General features: G+C 40.9%; 1 protein-coding gene across 5 annotated transcripts in view; it reads left to right on the top strand.

Annotated features, from left to right (window-relative positions):
- Positions 1 to 19,021, top strand: part of LOC116732693 (phosphatidylinositol-binding clathrin assembly protein) — a 101,562-nt gene extending 82,541 nt beyond the window's left edge. For 4 of the 5 annotated variants that reach the window (XM_032583015.1, XM_032583020.1, XM_032583016.1 and 1 more), the window contains 7 exons: positions 4,907 to 5,047; positions 5,260 to 5,290; positions 5,457 to 5,589; positions 8,080 to 8,103; positions 12,157 to 12,213; positions 13,086 to 13,202; positions 13,424 to 19,021. In XM_032583015.1, coding sequence (XP_032438906.1) covers positions 4,907 to 5,047; positions 5,260 to 5,290; positions 5,457 to 5,589; positions 8,080 to 8,103; positions 12,157 to 12,213; positions 13,086 to 13,202; positions 13,424 to 13,438 — 518 coding nt within the window. In that variant the 3' untranslated portion in view covers positions 13,439 to 19,021. The remainder of the gene's footprint in view (positions 1 to 4,906; positions 5,048 to 5,259; positions 5,291 to 5,456; positions 5,590 to 8,079; positions 8,104 to 12,156; positions 12,214 to 13,085; positions 13,203 to 13,423) is intronic. The other variant, XM_032583018.1, reaches the window with a different exon arrangement.
- Positions 19,022 to 20,278: the final 1,257 nt, after the last annotated feature.

The following is a 20,278-nucleotide window of genomic DNA, read 5'->3' on the forward strand; positions in this document are numbered from 1 at the left end:
TCTTCTTTTTTTAATGTGGAACTAAAACCCACCAAAGCTGAAGGAAGTCACCAGAAAACTAATCTTGGAGCTTGTTTCAAAAAGTACTTTTGCACTCGACTCGCTTTTGTGTGGAGTAATCATGGCCATCTGGACAGAGGAGAGCTAATAAAGTTTGTCACACAGAATTGAATTTCCTCACTCAGATGGATAGGAAAAGAAGAAAAGCACCACTTCTCTTTTGTATTAAATAAACTCTCCCTGTTGCTACTTCTATTTAAAAAAAAAAAAAAAAAGCATGATTAGGGCTACATTGGATGCTTCGCTACAATATCTACAATACAGTTTACGTTTGGCAACATTGGAGTAAACGTAAATAAATATTTTTGGAGAATTAACAGAATTTTTCCATGAATAAACGTGTGAAAGTGTCACAGCGCTTCACTTCTTTCATCAACATTCTACACATAAATCCCCAATTAGGATAATTTTGGATAAAGTTTTATGCTCATTTATAAAAAAAATTTAAAAATCACATTAACAGAAGTATTCCCAGCTTTTTTCAGCCTGTTTCCACTGATTGTCCTTGAAATGCTTCAACATCTTAAATGGAGTCAACTTGTGGTAAATGCAGTTGATTGGGCTTGATTTGGGTCACCTGTCTATATAATGTCCCTCATTTTGTGGAAAGATGTTAATTTAACACAATTTGGGGAAAAAAATTGGAACAAAAACAAAATGCGGAAAGACGTGAAACGCTGCGATTACTTTGTGGACGCACTGAATTAACTGTTTAGTTCGGCAGTAGATGGTAACAAACAATAAAGAGCAGGGAGATCCTCAATATGGCCTTTCAGAAATATTCATACTCTGTACATCTGATTTTATTACCTTACAGTGACAAACTTTAGTGCATTTTGTTGGGATTTTGACAATTAGATCAATACAACATACTGTATAACAGTAAGGTAGAAAGAAAAGTATACAAACACATTGGTTTGAAACCGTTTATCAAATTGACCATTTACCTAAACTGGGCTTAAAGTAAAGGACAGCATGGATCAGGGAAGAAAGCATGCTAACCGTGGAGGAGCTGCAGAGATCCACTACTCCAGAAATCTGGAGAAAACTATTTTCTTTTAAAAAGCCATTTTGGTTCTCCATTGAGAATGAATGAAGAAAAAGGCTAACCATTTCCCCCTCCGTATAAAACGATAATTGGGAGATTTTTATCAAATTGCAAAACATTCACTCTAACTTGGGCTACTTCCCAAAAGACGGTGAATGTTTAGACTTTAAATAAGTCTGATAAGATCTGTTTTAACCACGTAGAGAAGATGGTGCCACTCAGGAAAAAGAAAAGGAAAATTTTGAACCATTGTGAAAGATTTTTGCCTCTTGCCTGGATTAAGCAGCTCTAACCAAAGAGACTGGAGAGTCGCTGTCAGTAAATTATGGGGAGTGAATCTCATGTCTGAGTAGATTTCACTGCGAATTAATAAAAATGAGGATTTTAAATGTTTCAGCTCTGTTTTCACTCCAACAGGTGGCCACGAAATCCATCAATTACATCTGCAACAGTAGATACCGTTGAGTGCTCATTGTTTGTGCTGAGTTTTAGACGTTGTCGCCTTATTAAATTTGAGTTTACATCGGTTAGCACCAAGTGCTTTTCAGATGAGCTATTGGAGCAGATTTGCCTCCTTCCTCTCCTTTGATCTTTAACCCATATTGACAGTCAATCCGACTCCAAAGCATCTAAGCCAACACCGATAACATTCATCCTCCCAGTTCAATACGACGCTTCTCTTCCCCTTCCACCCATTTTTCATCCAGCTTACCTTCGTCTGTGTGTGTGATAGACTAAAGCCACAATTTTCTTCCTGTCTCAATAGAAAGGCTCTGTAATTCAGAAACCTTCACTGACACCGCAGTTGAAGGAACATCAAGAAGTGGGGGGAGAGCAGCCATGTTGTTAGTGTTTTGTTGCAATGTCGACAATGGAATGGAAATTAAACTCAGGAGGGAAAAGGGTGATTTCATTTCTTGTGCCTGACTCGCCCTCCACCCCTCCTCGTGTTGTTCCTCAACTTTTTCTTTTTTTTTTATTGTTTTTGCTTCATCTCTGAATTTCATCTTGCCGTTTTTAATTTTTCTTCCTACTCTACGCTGCCCCGCCTCCCTCGTTTTCTCATCTTGCTAAGCCAGCAGTGAAAGTGTTTTTTGAATCTCTTGTGTCAGCAGCGCTGTCAGGCCTGCACACCGCTTCCTAACTAAATATTATTCCTCCCTCTTTTTTTTTTCTCTCCCACCATCAGTTGCCTGTCTGTGATTTCCTCCCCTTCGCAAAGACATTGTCCATTTATAAGCAGTAAATATTAGTTTTCTGCTTTGTTCAACTCCCCTGGTATTTTAAAAAAACTTTGTATTTGGAATTAAACCAATAGTGCAAACTTTTGTATACACATATATTTATTTAGTTTTTAACCTGTCGCAAACACCTTTTTTTTTTGCATCCAATACACACATGCACACTAGCAGTCGCACCTCCAGGTTTTTCTACCAGCAAATAGTAACAACCATTAGCTGAATGAGTGCCAACATGGGAGTTGTTACTGCTGGCTCCTAAACTCACATGCACACCAATACAGGAAATTACTCTGTCATTTTCACGTATAGGCAATGGACACTGGAGGGGGGGAAAAAAAGCAAACAATGCTATTTCACATGCTTTCAACCAGGCACACTCATATTCATTCAAAACTAATCACTGTTCAGAGTCGTAGAGTGAATATGACAGCTAGGTTCATGTAAATCGGTAACCTGGATGAATGCAATCTACCAAGTCAGGGATTAGAGGCCGCTACATGACAGGAATACTGAAGAAATGTAGAAATGTTCATTCTCATTTCTGCTCACAAGATTAAGGTTTATAGCAAGAGACGACTTAGTAGAATTTTCTGAGTAATTCAATTCAAAAATATTTTATTAATCCCAGAGGAAGATTAAATGTCACTCATACAATTTTCCTCAGATTTCTTGTAGACAGCTTTACTGTTTACTTCTATTTCTCCTTCTTCTCCCAAATAGTGTTCACCCTGCAATGTTTTTCTTAAAACTGCTCTACACTGGATTGGTTCTCTCAGTAGCTTTAACACATTGGGTAATATTAGCCAAAATCCCCTGAGTAAGAATGGTTGACATATTAGCTAGCATACAAAGAGAATAACATAGGGTTAGCTTAAAGATATTGGTAAATATGAGCTAAATAGCTGTGTAATATGCAGAATATACAAATGATGTTTGTTTGGCTAACTTAGTTGCTTGAATGCGGCGGCTAATATATGGCCAAAATCCTGTGAATCGGTTTGGCTAACACATTAGCTAGCTTACAGCCAGAATAACATAGGGTTAGCTAAGATATTGGCTTGAAGGTGCTGTAAAATTTTAGCTAACATTGCTATAATAGGGAATTAGCATGTATCACACTGAATTACAGATATTTGTTGGTAGAATATAAGTCAGAACATACTAATGCCAGCTGAACATATCTTTAAATTAATCTGCTTATTGTCATATCTAGAATAGTAATAAGTCCAGGAAGCTCTGACTTTACACAACTATGTAGGTCACAGAGTTCAGCGCATTCAATTTGTTTTTTCTCTGATATTCAGAAGTACTATGAGCTTCAGTGTGAACATACAAGCTAACATGCTCAATTTACATTAGCTAGCTTAGCCAGAATAGTTGCTTGAACATATTAGTTAATATTAACCCAGGACTAATCTACTTTTACAGTTAAGAATGAGTTAGGACTTAATATTATCAGTTCTTTCAGTCAGAGCTATTCCATGTTATACCTTTAGGATAATGTATTCAGTTTTAGCTAGGTTAAAGGTCCCACTGACATTTTAAGTGGTGGAAATGACTCCTAGAACTAAGAGATGAGCACAGATGCCCCAAATGTTAACAATCCAGAATAATTGTGCTTTAGCTTAGGTTATGTCTCCAACTTGATATAATTTGCTTGTAGTTAAATAAATGTAGAATTTAGGCATTTAAAAAAACAATGGTAAAACAAGTTTTTAAGATGAATGTGACTCAAGGAACGTTGTCCTACTGGAGCTGTGGTGCTGACATTTTAGCAACACTAAATTGACTCTCTCTCTCTCTCTATGCAAATCATGCAGCTACCACACACTGCATACATTGTTAAATATGTCCTGATAACTTATTTTGAGAAATGTGTGTGTATCATGATTTTTCCTCTAGATAAGAGCGACATGTTTAGAATGTTCTTTTGAATTTCTGGGAAGTACATTATCTGCAGTACACACATTTTAAAAGTAGATCAGCTTGCCATAGAGTCATATTTAGCGCCATTGTACTGCACAGTGAGGCGGGACGTGTGACCTCTTCCAATACAATAAAGCACAGGATTGTTCAGAGTTTAGAAATGTTACTTGTAATCTAAAATATTTCTGGCTATTGAATTGCTCGGCTTCTGATGTCGTTTATCAGGCTGCTTAGCCTCTGGAGCTCACTTAAAAGCAGCCCGGCACTTCAGAACCATGTCCTTTATGCTTTGGATGCTCGAATAAACAACTTACTGCCTGATATGTTTCACAAACCCAAAGTTCGACAGTCCTTCAGGGCTTTATTTCACTTTCTAAGCTGTAGCTGCACTGCTGCTGTTCGGCAAACAGAGAAGCCCATTTCCTCACAGAAAATAAAAACTACAAACATCTCTGCTCTTGCTTTTCTCTCTTTTCATCTGTCTCTGGGTATCTTGTGAAGCTTCCACACATTATTCATCTCTTTACAAGGTTGTTTGAAGCCTTTCAGATGTAAAAAGCACTTTTTTTCCCCTATTCCTCCACCCCCACCCCCAACTCATCTACATGAACAAAATTGATTTCTTGTGCAGGTTTCGATGCTCTCGGAGACCTGTTAAAGCCCACAGTCACCGCGCACACCGCACCACCTCCTCCTCCTCAAATGGCCATCCATCCTGGAGGAAAGCTGCTAGCCAATGACCTCGACTCCTCTCTGGCCAACCTTGTGGGCAGTGAGTGCTGACACACACAAACTTGTTAACAAAGAGAGAAAACGAGTCGGAATAGCTGCGCAGCAGATGGAACAGTTACATAACTTTACCAATGCAACACCGGGCCTTGAATAATTACCGGGCGCTGGCTGTACTGCGGTTCCTGTTGAACACAAGTCCAGAAGATTTTTTTTTTCTTTTCACTATGTTCTCTGTTTCTTCTCCCTGCTCAGATCTGCAGTTTGGTGGAACCGGTGCCAAGAAGTAAGTTTTTTTGTTTTTGAAAGATTAACGCAGTTCCGTACTACATTTGCTTTCTCACGTGTTTGTACTCTGGCAAAAGAAGTGCTCAAAATAGTATTTAACATGTGCATGAAAAAAAAAACACTCCCAGCAGACTTATTGTGGTGTTCTGCTTGTTCTTCAACAGGCCAGAGATGCAGTGGAACCAGGCTGGTGAGAAGAAGCTAACCGGCGGCCAAAACTGGCAAAATAAGACCATGTCGACCACGCAGTGGAGCCCCGCGCCCATGGCTCCACAGCCCATGCCTGTGCCACATGTGGTGAGGAACTTGAGCACGTGTGACACTGTGGACAGTTTATCTGAGAGAGCTGTCGAGGTGTTTGCAAGTTCTTGAAGGCTGCAGTAATCCTGCTCACGATTATTCAGTTTGCGCAATCTTTAAAAGTCTTACTGTATCTATAATTAAGGCCCTAAAATGTCTTAGATTTGCTAATAAAATGGAAGTTATCCTTAAATACATTGATCACAAGTTTTAAATTTAGTTGTGGCAGGATTTTGTAATCTCTTATATTCCGTGCAGTTGGGTTTTCTTCCTTCCAGGACTTTTCTGTTAGGTACAAGTTTGAGTTGGGACCAGACATGCCACCAACTAGCTGCTAATGTACCCTAGCTAACTTGATAGCTTTTTTGCGTCTGCAATGGATAAGTGCAGATTTATTGTCAGATGGCTGGACGATGTTAACCTCTGCCACTGGCTCACTTCTTTTGCCAACCCATGCAGTGCTACGTGTATTTAGAGTTTAGATTTATGGCCAGAATCTGACCTGAAAGTTGGGCCATAAATAAATCAAATGAGTCACAAATCACACTGCACTTTTTATTACCTACTTATATTTATTACCATTATGAATTTTATAAATTTTGTTGTCTGAGCCATCACTTTTTTTTGTCTATTTGTACTACTGATGTGCCTCAAAATTACACTTTGGGGACAAATAATTGTTTGAATTTGAATACAGCCCAGAGAAAACCCAACGTGAATGCAAAATATGAAGTTATTACTTATTATGCTACTTATTATAGTTGAAATAGAGAAAATCTGTTGAGGTAATAAAGAAAGTAAGTAGGGCACAGACGTTAATCTGCACATTGCACACACATGCGGCTCCGCTCCCATCGATCACACATCCCAGAAGATTTGCACCTGACTCACCATGACGTTACAACAAGAGACAAGATGGAGCTGGAAGACATTAAACAGCTAAAAATGGCAAAAGTTGCACTTTATAGTTTAAAAACAAAAAAATAAAATAAAATGCCCGGTTTGCTTCAGGCTCAGGCCTATAATTAAAATGAATCAGTCGGGTTGGATCCGGGCTCAGGCCTGGTTGAGTTGAATTCTTCTGGCCCAATCTAAACTGTATGTGTGTTCTGTGCAACAAAAGCTTGGCACTTTGGGTGTTAAGGCTGTAGAGAGCCATATGCAGTGTGACTAGCACAAAGCTGCTGCCAAGAGTCACAAACAAACCCCAGAAATGTCTCAGTTTTGATGTGGTGGGGCCAAAGCTCCCCAGAAACAGTTGCGCTGCCACTAGCGCTGATCTAGATGCAGCATTTGGTGTGAAACACACTCTGAAATGGGAGGTTTAGTGGATTTTAAACACGGAGATCAAGCACCAGTCTTAAATTTCAGTTGTAATGAACTTAAAAAGTCTTAAATTTTAGTTGGTGAAACACGAGGAACACCGGCAGCGCTAAAGTTCACAAATTTCCATTTTGTACTCTTGTCTTTATTGGTCTTTGTGTCGCCTCTAGACAATATTTTTTTTTCTGTTTTACACGATGATGTGAGAAATGGTGTTTCTGGGCCTGTAGCCAGCTGCTGTTTAGCTTCGCCCTCTGTGGTTTGACAGAAGGGGGAAAAAAACGGCTTGTGACTCTAACAGTCTAATTTAGCTCTAATCTTCCAAAGTGTTGCCGATTTTTCTCTTCCAGAATTTGCTTAATTCGAACTTAAAGGAACCGGGTTAACGCACGGTGCTTTCAGGAACTTGCAGACATCTTACCTGGATGCTCAGTGGGTCAGAAACTGTTGCAGTGAATGCTGGTTTTTCCTCTCGGTGCATGTCAGTGTGTGGGCGTGTGTGTGTATATTTGCACATTATCTCAGTGCGGTCTTTAGCTGCGTGTGCATGATGTGTGCTGATCTTTGCAGCTCCTGATTGTCCTCCTGATCTCTGCTCTGCAGTTTCTGGCTGACGAAGACAAAACTGTCACTAACCCTGTCTTCTTCTTCTTCTCTCTCTTTCGCTCTCCTCTCCTGTTGATCGTCTCCTCTTCTTCTTCCTGACTCCCTGTCCTCCCTCACCTCGCTGTCTCATCCCGTCCAATATCTCCTTCCTGGCATTTTTGCACCGTCATCCGCTCGTCTTCCTTCCCGTGTTTGCCTGCCGTCCTGCTCCGCGGTGACTCCCATTTGGCGTTGTCGTCCACTCGTCCTGTTTTCGCCACGCTGCCTTTGTCGTCTGTCCATCGTCATGGTGACCCGGGGTTTTCTTTGCTTCCTTTGCGAACTCTGTGCTCCTTTTTTTTTTTTTCATGTTTTATTTGCTGTCCTCACCACCTTTTTCACAAATTTTGCTTACTTGTCCGATTCTTCACCGTCCTTTGTTTCACGTAAACATCTTCTCCTTCCTGTTTGACTTCGCTCATTCTCCTGTTCTCGCCTCCCCTCCTCCTTGTCGTCCCTCTCTCTTTCTCTTCCTCCTCTCTGTCCTTTGTCCCTTTTCCCTGTTGCGTCCTGATGCAGAATGGAATGTTCTATACTAGTTATGTAAGTACTTATCTCTGTTTAGTAAGACAAGTCCCAACGAGCCTCTCAGAAATGTCTGCTTATCCTCCTCATCTTTCCCCTCCTTTACCTCCTGTTGCTCTCGTTTTCCCCGGAGACACTTGTTGGAGAATCTGGACTCTTGCTTTCTGCTCAGTTTCCACATATAACTTCCTCGTGTCTGAGCTGTACAAGCCGCCAGTGTGTGCTCCAATTTTCTAAGCACTAACCAAGCTTTTCAGCTCTGCTGTTTGAGCCTCTCTAATCAGGCTTTCTTATGAGTTTCTTTTGTACTTTGCCTGCTATTCTGTTAATTGTTTAAAATAAAAACAACCTTTTAATTCGGAAACCCTGAAGAAGTACAGAGCAGTTCATAATAGGGACGGGTAATATGGACTTAAAATGTTACCACGGTATTTTGTGGTATTGTTGTGATGGCAATAAAAGTGACAATAACTATTTATCACATCTTTTTTATATGATTGTGGCTGTGACTCTGTGTCACGGCAATCATAGTCCCACAAACACAAATGCTGCTCCTGAAAAACATTCCCGTTTGTAATATGTTCACCAGCCACATAAAGAAGTGTGATTCGTGTCACTAAACTGCACACAGTGACTGCACTCAATCGTATTTTCAAACTCGTTTCTATTTCCTGATTCTCTCAATGAGGAATTTGGCACATTATTCTGATTTTTCATTTACTGACCCAAATGAATTTTTATGCAATATTAGAAATACATTATAATGTTAATAAACAAATCAACTCCTACCTCAAATATGACAATAAACATTTTATTGCCTAAATGCAATAATAATACAGCATTTATTTAGTGAATTTGGACCAGGGATCGCTTTGGGTATAACGCATTTACAGACAAAGGTGTTTTTATTATTGTTATTATTAATAAAATGATGATTTTAAATGCAAAATGTGAATATATTTTGTACGGTTTTGACTTGATTGCTGCTCTAAACATGTTGCTTTTTCAGCAAATGACCTTGTTTTTGAGTCTCCAGTTAACAACTAACCGATTGCTAAATTAACTGACGACCATTTCAATAACCGATTAATCACGATTGATCGTTTCAGCCTTATGTACAAGATCTGTAGCGAGAGATCAGATTAGGTCATTTCTGAAGCGTTTGGTTTAGATTTAATAGATTTTATTGAGGAGAATCAGAAAAAAAAGAAAACCTCTCGCACTGTTTTCGGTTTATATTTCTAAGGAAAAACTATAAAGAGATTAGGCATGATTCATTGCATCTCCATTCTGCTGTACTTTTAACGAGAAAAGGCCAAATTAAATGCTGACGAAGGAACAGATCATCCTTTAACTGGTATTTAAATGCCTCTGGTGACAGAGGCGGCTCAAAACGACTTCCATAAACACTCGTCGTAGCTTGTAGAAGGGTTGAGGAAAACATCACAGGTAGCAGAGCAGCAATTAAAGCGGCTGATGAAATGCTTGCAGCAGAGACTCTGGCCAGAAAGTTGCAACAGTCTCAGCTGGAGACGCGTCTCGCATTTTAAGTTCGGGAGCCTGGAAAGCGTCTCACTCATTTAACCGTCCCACTTAGCCTTGCAGGAGGCTAAGTGGGCTGGAAGTCTGACTGCGGAGAATCAAAGGGAAGAAGGGGAGGGAGCTGCGCAGCGTGCACCTCGAAACGCGGCATAAAGGAGGCAGAAACGGGCAGGTGAAAAATAAAAATGAGTCGCCGAACGAGAATACGGAGACGGATGAGTGCGGAGGGCGAGGCGGCGAAGGCCGACAGCTGCGCGCCAAGACAGATGGACCCCAAGAGTGAGGGAGAGTCTGAAGCTTTTCATAAACGGCTTCTTGTTTTGTTTTCCCCCCCATTCATGTTTTCATGTTTTGATTTGGGGGAAAATAAAAAATAAAAAATATCAGATAAAGGAGACAGGGCGGTACAACTGAGAGACAAACGCTTTGTGAATTAATGACAGATTAAACTGCAGGTGACAGGAAAGTCGACTTAATCTGTTAATAGAGCTTTAAATACTCCAACTTCTGAACTAGCGGTGAGTTACTGAGCGGGCGATAAATGTATATTTGATGAAACGGAGTCGGAATTGGGTGTTTTTTTTGTTTTGTACATCTGAGACGGATTGATCAGGGGGGGTTTTGAGCAACAACCGGCTCTCCAGGGTCACAACTACAAGCATATACCGATCAATCGGATTGATTGCCTCCTAAGATGGGTTCTCAGCTTCACCTTGCCTGGTCTAACCTTTAGATCTCTGGGAAGAGAATCACTCCTTCTGCTTATCCTTCCTCTAAAAGTCAATTGAAAGCTGTGATGGTAGATAAGTCTATTGAGAACCTGTCTAAAACCCCGCAGAACGACAGTGATGCTTTTCATCTGTTCTTGTTCTGCACCTGCCATTAAGGCGGCGCAGCCTTGAGTTTGAAGTTTGTGCTTTGCGGGATCATTCCTTAAAAAGAGCTGAAGCTGATAAGCACATAGTTATGCAGATGTGGTCTAATGTTATGTAAAAATGTTAAGTCTTTTATTGTAATAGCATACATTTAAAAACAACACCTCTAATTTGAGTATATTTATTCAGGAAGGGCAAAAATCTCTTAGGAAACTTTGGTTTTGAAAAATCCTAGGCACATCCTCAGTCTTAAATTTGTGTTACCAAAATTTAGACCTTAAAATGTCTGAAATCTGAAATTCATTTTTAAATGTAAGTTGCTCTTCAATATGTTGATCACAAGTCTGACATTTTGCCTTGACATAACTATATAAATTATATATTCTATTTATTTATTTTTCTCGCTGAACTTTTCTGTCGTCCAGAAGTTTGAGTCGCACTCAGACATCTACAAAAAAGTTAAATAATACATTTATTTTGTCTAGTGTTGACACAGGTAACTAACTGCTAACATTTCCTTGCTAGCTAGCTAGCCAGCCTTTTTCCATCTATCACGAGTATTAGCTAATTGGCTCAGCGCACTTCATGTATTTCTGTGGAGATAGATGTCTTAAATTTCATAAGGGTCTTAAAAAAATCTTTAAAAATTTACTGTTTCCCAAAATATGTGACAGACTACATTTTCTTTTAAAGGAATTGCCAATCAGCTGAACAAAGACGCATATTTCTCATATTTCACCACCCTTAAAGGGAGAAGGATATTCCGCATATTTCCTGTTGCCCCTGATGTTACCGCAGCAACACAAAGCAGGATTGTAATTCGATAAAGCGGTGTGAACACAGCGTCGCAGCAGATCAGCCCGGGCGCAACGCGCTGCAAATTCTTTAGTCGCTTTTTATGGACAGATCCGCCATCTTAAGTAACTTCCACTTAGTTTAAAACATTGATTAAGGAGCTGATGCAAAAACAGCAATTAAAGGATAATGCTGGTGCAGTTTTATTTTTCCCCATAAAACCCTAAACTTTACCGTGGCGACGCTTTGACTACTGTAATCCATCATTTTATGTCGAGAAATAAAGCAAAACATGACTTTCCGGAGCAGCTAATTACTTTGTATAATGGAAATATTGCACTGTTTTCATTCCTAGACTATATTTTTTCAAAAAAAAAAAAAAGAAAAAGTAACATACCAATTTCTCAATCACAAATCAGCAGTTCTGACGCAGAAAGGCGTTGCTTCCAGAGCAACAGCTGTACATCGCCATGGCGTTGAACAACAGGAAGCCCGCTCAGGTGCGGCGGATTGGATTTGCCCTGAACATGGCAGAAAGCAGAGCGCGGCCTCATTGTGCCTCTTCTTTTGAAGTGGAGGGAATGATTGCTCACAGTGGGCATCCACTAAGTACTTTAGCTTCTCGCTGTGCCACTGAATGTACACATACTCGAGCTCTAAATGATTTGTCCTTTCACAAGTTGGACACTTAAGGGTTTTAAAGGCGCTCAAGCCGAGTCAGGTTTTTGTGCTCTTGGTACGTGTTTTTTTTTTTTTTTTTCTCTCCAAACAATTGAGATGAGGCTGAAACTGAAGCAGTTTGGTTATTTTCTTCAGAGATCAACCATTTGATTTTTTTATTTATTTATTTTTATTCCAGGCTCCAGCGCCAATGGCTTTCCCCATGACCACACCACAAGTGCCTGTGTATGGAATGGTGAGTATTGCACGGAAAAAGTGGCTCTCCTCATATTTGGTTAAGTTACTTTACCAGGATATCTGCAGGTCTCAGCAAGTCAAATTTAAGGCCTTTTAAGACCCTTTTTTTAATGCCAATTTGAATGAAATTTAACACGAAGCTGATAAAAACTACAGATATCGGGGGATCCAGTTGGCAACATGAAGTGAGCCAGTGGCAAAAGCTAATGTCCTCCAACCAACTGGTGATACATTAACATCTAGTTCTTGGAAGATGCAAAAAAAATCAAATAAAAAGGCTACCTAGCAAGAATATATTGTCAGCTAGTTACTGGTTGCCTCGTTACACAGAATGCAATGAAAATAGATGTTTGTGCAAACTTTTGCCTGACAGAAAAATTCCACAAAAGAAAAAAAAATTACATGAAAGATGAAATAGTCCTGCCCCAACGAAATTTAAGACTTATGACTAGCCCATTTAAGGATGGCTTACATTTTTTAAAATTACTTTAAGACATTTCAAGGCCTTAATTTTTGATACGCTCTTTTTCAGGATATCCAGCTTGCACATTACACTTATCAGAATTTTGTGTGATGCGCTTTTTTGTAAGTGTGACGTAGATTTGCATTCAGCTTTTCTGAGTCAATAATTTGTAGAGCTACCAGTTTGAGTTACAGATTTGGCCTTTGACTAGGCCATAAGAACACGTCAATGTGCCTTGCATTGTAACTCTTGCTGTGCACTTGGGGTTGTATTTCTGGAAGGTGAACCTTTGTTGTCGGGTTTTTTTCATGGTTGCCCTGAATTTAGTTCCAGCCATTTTCCGGTGATCTCAGACCAGTATGGGTTTCGTGTGTGTGTGTGTGTGTGTGTGTGCCGTGGCTCTCCAGGTCCCTCCCCAGATGGCTCAGATGGGTGGGGTACCTGTGCTGGCTCCACAGCCGATGATGTACAACCAGCCTGTTCTCAGACCCACCAACCCTTTCGCGCCCATGCCAGGAGCCCAGGTAGCTGCCACGAACTCCTGCACAGTGATTGGCTTCTTTTCAACTGATTTCTGGACAAATTAGGAAAATAAAGCTTCAATCTGTTGAATTATAATTTTTTTTTAATTTTCCCCTTGTGCCAATAGTTTTACTCGTTTTTCTCTCTTTGCTTATGGGACTGTTATAATCCTGTGGATTTTGTTTTGATTTCATTTTTCTGTCCTCGCTCTCTTCCTATCCAGATGCAGTTTATGTAATCCATTCAGGGGGGAAGCTGAGTGCCAAAAGCGACAAACAAAGCAGCAGAAAACCCCCCAACAAAAACTCACGAGAGGACGATCGAACGGAAGGGGGGAACGATTTGATCAGGCGAACGAAGAGACACAGACAAGCTGACCGACAGACACCGAAACAGAAGGAGGCCATGAGGGGCGGAGGGTGTGGGACTCTGTCCCGGCTGGAACGACTGCTGTCGTGCGTGTGTGTGTGTGAGAGTGTGGAGCTTCTCTGTGTTTATCATTTGTGTTTTAAATCGTGCAGACGGAGGGATGGGATGGACGGACGTCTGGTTTTCACCCAGCCTGTTCGGTTCTGTGTCTGGATCCAGAATTAGCTTTATTTCAAACTGGTGCTATATTGTCCTCTCTGAGTTCCTGTCTGCCTGCAACAGCAACTTGGGAGGACGTGTCCTCTTATTAGAGGACGTGTGTGTGTGTGTGGGGGTGTGTGTGCGCGTGTTCGCAGCAGTTGTTCCAGGTAATGCAGCCTCTCCTCTCTCTCCTCCCCCCTCAGTCTCTGTTTGTTTTTCAGAGAGAAACGCAGAGGCACATTTTCTCAAGTATGTTTCCTGTAATTTTCCAATCCATGTATTTCTTTTTTCCCCTTCTGTTTTCTTTGCCTTTAACGTTATCAGGGCTTGTACAGCGGTTTGTCGGAGCGTCAAACAGTAACCCAGCGTTTTCTCCTCATGGCTTCTTGAGCTCTGCCGCTTTCACGTCAAGACGGGAGATCGACGAAGCGTCGGGACAAAAAAAAAAAAACAAAAAAAAACACAAATTTTGTCTCAAGGGCTCGTCCCACCAGGGAAAACGCAGCAAAACGAGTCCAGATGTTGCGGAGATCGTTGACTTGCAGCTGCGTCGTGAAAACTGCTGGAAACCTGCCAGTCTGTGTGCTTCTAGTCTGCCCTAGGGTTGGGTTCTTCACGTACAACGTCACATGAAACGGATCGATTTTGACCCTAAAAGTAATCAATGAAGCTGTGTATATAAGCAAAACAAAAAAAATTGAGTGTGTAAGTTTTTCTTTTCTTCTCACGTGGAGTGTTTACCCATCTGTGAACATTATTGCAGTCAGTAGAAACTCAGATTGTGTGTGTCTCTTTAAGTCAAGGGGCTTTGTGTGCGTCTTTCTCAGTGATTGATGAGAAACAAATCCAGCACACTGAGGTTACGGCTGTTCTTAAAGGGATATGCACAGTCTTCTAGTCGAGCAGTAAAGGGATAGTTTGAAATCTTTTAAAGCAAAGTGCCTGTTGAGAGGTTATCTGCAGTAGAGAGCGATTAAGTTTGTATTCTCTGGATTCAAAAGCTAAAGCTAACGTCTGAAATGTACCAAGTTTAAAGCAAAGAGGAAGTCCGACCTCAAAAACGTCTGAGCGGTTTCTGCAGACGAAGCTTTACGTTGGGTACTAATTTACAGAGAAGTATTATTTACATGACAGATTGATTGATTGATTGATTGATAGACAAATACATTCTATATGGGAAGTTCATAAGTCCAGGCACCTAAAAATCACAAAATAAACACAAAATATTCGGTACTATTGAAAAAAAGCAGCAACATTAAAACAGGTTGGAGGTAGTGTGCCATCAATAATCTTCCTGCGAGAAACTTGTACCGATTTAAACTACCTTAAAATCAAAAGTATAACAGCAGTTTAAATGAATGCTACTTTATTGGTTGTCACACTTTTATGTCTGTTATTCTCAGAAAATTCTCTAAATGTTCCAACCTCGGCACACGTTTCACACAGGAAGACTTTTAGAGGCGCACCACCTCCCATCTCTGCCTCAATATCAGCTTATTTGTAAATAACGACCCAAAGTAAACGCTCATAAAGTAGCGTTCAGATGAGCAAATGAGTTATTTCCTGAAAACCTTTTAACAGAGCCTCTCTTTAAAAAGCCTGAATGTTCCTTTGAAGAAATTGTTTTGTTGTTTTTCTTTATCCCTGTTGAATATTCAAAGTATTTTTGGCTGACTAAATTGCTGCTGAATTGATGATTGAACTGTTGCCACGACAATAAGGATGAAATGTGTATTTTTCTGTCCAGCGGGGATCTGGTCCTGCTTGTGTTTCTGCCTGACGGTCGCTAGGCAACCCGCTTGGATCGGTCCAGACTTCTAAAACCAATAGATGCGGCTCCCTTTCAGCAGATCCACATCATGATTGATGATGATGACGATGGTAGCGCCGAGCGAGTTTGTTACTGAATCGAGTCGACTTCACTTTCAATTGCACTGAATCAGAGCGAGAGGCGGGAAGCGCGGCGCTCCACGGTAACGGGGTGGAACATGGCGGCCCCTCTTCAGGCAGAACCTCCGTCCTCACAAGTCATGGCTGTTTGTGCATATTGCACCGTGTACGCTTACACGTTTTTGTGTACGACTTCTTCTTTTTTCCCATTGAGGGCTACTTCTGAGGATCAAATTTTAAGTCGTACTTTAAGCCCACATGTTTGATACAATTTCTTTTGTTGTTGTTGTTTTTTTTTTTCTTTTTCTAAAATCAAAATATTGCAAAAATGCACATGCGAAAAAGTTGCACTGAAGTGGCTGACTCCCAGCAGTAGAGCTGTCGAGTTTTCTTTAAGGATAGAGATTTGTTTCGGGGTAGTTTTGTAGGGTTTAAAGAGCCCTCGTCTATCGGCCGTTTCGCCGACGAACGTTTCTTCTTTTACTTTTATTTTTTCCTGCCACTCTAAAGTTGAACTTGAAGCTTTGTGTATTCCCATCAGGGTTCGGCATTCCATCGGTGACGGTCCGGCCTCAAACTCATCGTCCGCTCTGCTGTGAATCCTCCAGAATGTCGCCTCGGTTTTGCCGGCATCGCTGATCTAGTGCTGCAGCACCTATTTTTGGCCTGTTTAGTCTGTATTTAGTCTGTGTAGATATGTAAAGTGCTTACAGTTTCTGTGTAGATTGTCCCGGCTGTCGCTGTGGGTTAGACGCTGCTCTTTAAAAGCTTCTCGTCAGTCTTGTGTTAGCTTAGCTTCTTCTTATCCCGCCGTAGGTTCTCCCTCTGCGTCCTGTCCTCTCTGCTGGTGTCTACCAAATGATAGCTGTCAGTGTTTTTTCGTCCTTTAGCTGTAGATAAAAAAAAGTTTCTCTCAGGCTTTGAGGTTTGCTTCTCTCAAACTCTTCTTTTCTTGCCTACTCGCATTCATCCATTATTCCAGCATTCTTCCGTTTCTCCATGTTTGTCTCGTTCGTCCCTGATTGGACCTGAACAGCAAAGCGCACACAGAGATTTTCAGGTTTTTGAGACAAATCAATGTGATGAATGATCATTTTGGAGACCAGCTCTTATCCTTGTGAAAGTTAGCTTCGGCTAAAGGCCAGGGTTCTCAGTTTTCCTCCCTTTTTTTGTGTCAGAATGAAGGTAAATATCTAGCGAATCGTGAATACTGATGCCTCTGGGAGCTGCAGATCTGTAACGTAGCCTTATGAACATTTAATGGGATCAAAAGGCTTTTTAAACACGTTGAAATCACTGTTATTGCCTCATGTTGAAGTTTTAAGACCAGATCATGAAATAAGTGATTATAAATTAAAGTAGCTTACCTGAATTTAGCCAACTTAGCTCGTGTGAAATTTCAACCAGAGACGTTCCGATCAGGATTTGTGGCAACAATTGATATACTTTATATTCTCATCAGCTTTAAAATGCAGAACAATAACATTTCAGTTTAAAGAAAACCACTTCCTGCTTTGGCTGATGCTGATTTTCATGCAGTAGAAGTTTCCTGAAGCTAACTATGGCGCCTTTCCTTGCTGTTGTGATATGGCTCGTTGATAATTCGGCGTGTAACGTGTTTCTGCAGGGGTTGATCTCCTGCTTCGTGAACTCGGCGCTTTTGTTTTGAACATTTGAAAATTTCAGCTGCTTTCTGCACAGCTTTCCCTTACTGCAGCGTAGAGAGTTGGTCACATTAAATAGACATAGAGGAAGGTATTAGTTGACATAAAATCAGACAGTAATCAAGGATCATTTTGATAGTTGTTTGTTCAAACACATGGATGGGTTTCTTTTAAAAATGCCTTGATCAGATATTTTGGATCACATTGGGACATTAGTTATTATCCTCCTCATGGTTCCACCCACCTGACCTGGGGTGGAAACTCCTGGATGTTTTTAGCTGTCTGCTAGCTTCTGTTGAGGGCTTCCTCAAAGATGTCATTCAGCATGGCAGATTTGGACAGTAGCAACTTTTAGTGACCGAAAGTTTGGTTTATGACGAGAAAGACTCCAACTCTGGGCTGACATCTTCATGAATTCCCACGAGGTTTTCAACCATAAAGTCTTCTTATTACAAAGCAGAATGGCTGGCCTCTTGTGAGACTTTCTCCAGACCTTAATGACACAACTTGCTTTTCCTCGACTCCAGCAGTTTCTCTGCAAATGATTGACAGATTTTGCTTTTTTATGTTCAAGGCAGGGGATTGTGCTCTTAGGCCAGTCTTTGTCAGCCAGTAGTTATTACAGCTTTATTGTGTAGGTTTGACTCTCTGGTTTGAGGCTGCCTTAAAGCAGCTGCTGTATCTTTGCGTCGTTGTAGCATGAAGCCAATGCAGAGGAGGATCAACTTTGATGTCAAATCCGAACATCATGATTACTGCGATTGTAGCGGACATTCAGAGAGCAGGGTCCTCCCGGGCGAGCGGCCGCTCAGTGAGCGCATGCTGTCGTCTTCTTCAGTGTTTTCGTCCTCAAACGCATGACAGCGGTGGCGACCTCCCTCCTTTTGTTCAAATAAGCAGCCCAAACTAGACGAAGGGACCGACTGATCGGACTCGACCAATCACTCGTCCGTCCAAGAAACCGTTCGGACTGAAACTCGTACATTTTTTTTTCTTTTTCTGTTTTTTATTTGGACTGTTGATGAATGAGCCAGTACAACGAAAAGCGTTGCCAAACTTCTCCAGTCTTCTCCCAAAGAGCTCGCTTTGTTTTCTCCTGTGGCACACGCCCTCCAACCAGAACCCGCCAACCTGAACAAAGAGCGCGCGAGAGAGAGACTTTGATAGATGTCCTCGTCTTGTCAATGAGTTGGTGTGTTCAAAGATTTCTTCTTCGTGCACGCTCAGATATTTTATTTTACATTGGTGTTTTTTGTTTGTTTGCTTTGGTAAACCCCCAACCCTCGGATTGCTGCCTCACTATTCTGTATATAAAGAAACTCACACGCGACAACTCAGCTTAAAGGCATACCCTCATAATCCGCGTTTATTTTCATTTACCCATTTTTATTCTACCTGTACATGAAGATATTAGCGTCCTAAGCAGGCGTGCAGGTCTGACTCCCGCCGTGGTGGGAGCGGGCTGAAACAGACGGGCGGAGCAGATCTGGAGGGCTGTGAACCGTCGCCGTACATCAGGATCAGCCGTGACTTTTCAGCGATGCCAAATGTTACTCTTGTCTCTGTTTTCTCCTCCGTCTCCTCCCTCTCTGCCGCCCCTCCCCCGTCTCTTTGTACATTGTTTTCTATTTATTTAAAAGCAGAAATATATGGAGTGTATCGAGCATGGAAAGGCAAACAAATGTTACAGTTGATTTAAAAAAAGAAAAAGGATGGGCTTTTATTTTACAGCAAGTATATTTGTTTATTGTAGGGATCTGGTTCCTCTCTATTTTTTTGGTTTTTCTTTCTTTTTTGGAAGAATAAAGTCATTTTCCATTCCTAAACATTTGTCTGGGGTTTTATCTTATCTAACACATTCAATGAATTAGGTTTATAAAATGTGCAATTCAATGTTTTTTAAACTTGTTTTTCTTAAATTCAGACTTCCTGCTTTTCATGCACGTTTTCTCACATTACAGCAACAAGCTTTGATGCATTTCATAGAGGATTTATGGGATAGGCTAACGCTAAATAGCAAAAATAATGTGACATAATTTTCAATCTTACAAAACAATATCTGAAAAGTCCTGCATGCTTTTCTACATTCAGCCGCTTTGAGTCGATCATTTATCTGCAGTAGCTGCACGTATCTGTACCAGCTTTGCACATCTACACATTTGTCCAGTTGTTAGCGTAATGGCTCAAACTCGGACTTCGATTAGACCGTCCCGACATGTATACATGCTTTGATCTAAACCAGATCTGCACATCATCAAAACAAACACTTTGCTGCTTCAGAACCTGGACGAGTTGCAATGCTTGATAAAACCATAAAGCTCTCCAGCGAAAAATCATGAAGTAAAATACAATGAGGGCACAACCAGCACCATCCAACCCACCTCTCTTTAGGTGGATTAGTACCAGTCTGGACCCAGGTGTGATTGAGATGCTGCAGTGAGACTTTAAATGGGCCCTTCATGCTTATGAAACCCTCCAATGTGACTAAGTTAAACAATTCTGGAAAGCAGGGTGGATCAAATGAAAAGAAAAGACTAATTTCCAGTTATTCCAAACATTTACTGGCAGTTGTTTCTGCCTAAGGTGGTACAACCAGTTATTAGGAGCGATTCCTTTTTCCCATGAGAACAGGTTTAGTTTGCCGTTTTCCCCACAATAAACTCAACAAGTCTGTCTGGGAGTTGATATTTTTCACAAGAAAGTATAAATCCTGAACATGACGATACTGGTGGAGATTTTCTTCGCCGAAGAAAGTGCATTAAAAATTGAATTATCTGAATGAAAAATGTTTATGCTGATATTCCTTCCCTAAACAACCGAACAAACCGAGAGTCTGTTGTGTTTTTGTTTTCGACCAGTTTTATAGAAATGTCGCTGGATCCAATTGGACATGCAGCTTAGGCGACCACCGCTGTCCTTTTGCCAGCACAGCAGATGGTTACCGTGGTGACTGA

Source organism: Xiphophorus hellerii, chromosome 14 (genome assembly GCF_003331165.1).
Source record: "Xiphophorus hellerii strain 12219 chromosome 14, Xiphophorus_hellerii-4.1, whole genome shotgun sequence".
Taxonomy (NCBI): domain Eukaryota; kingdom Metazoa; phylum Chordata; class Actinopteri; order Cyprinodontiformes; family Poeciliidae; genus Xiphophorus; species Xiphophorus hellerii.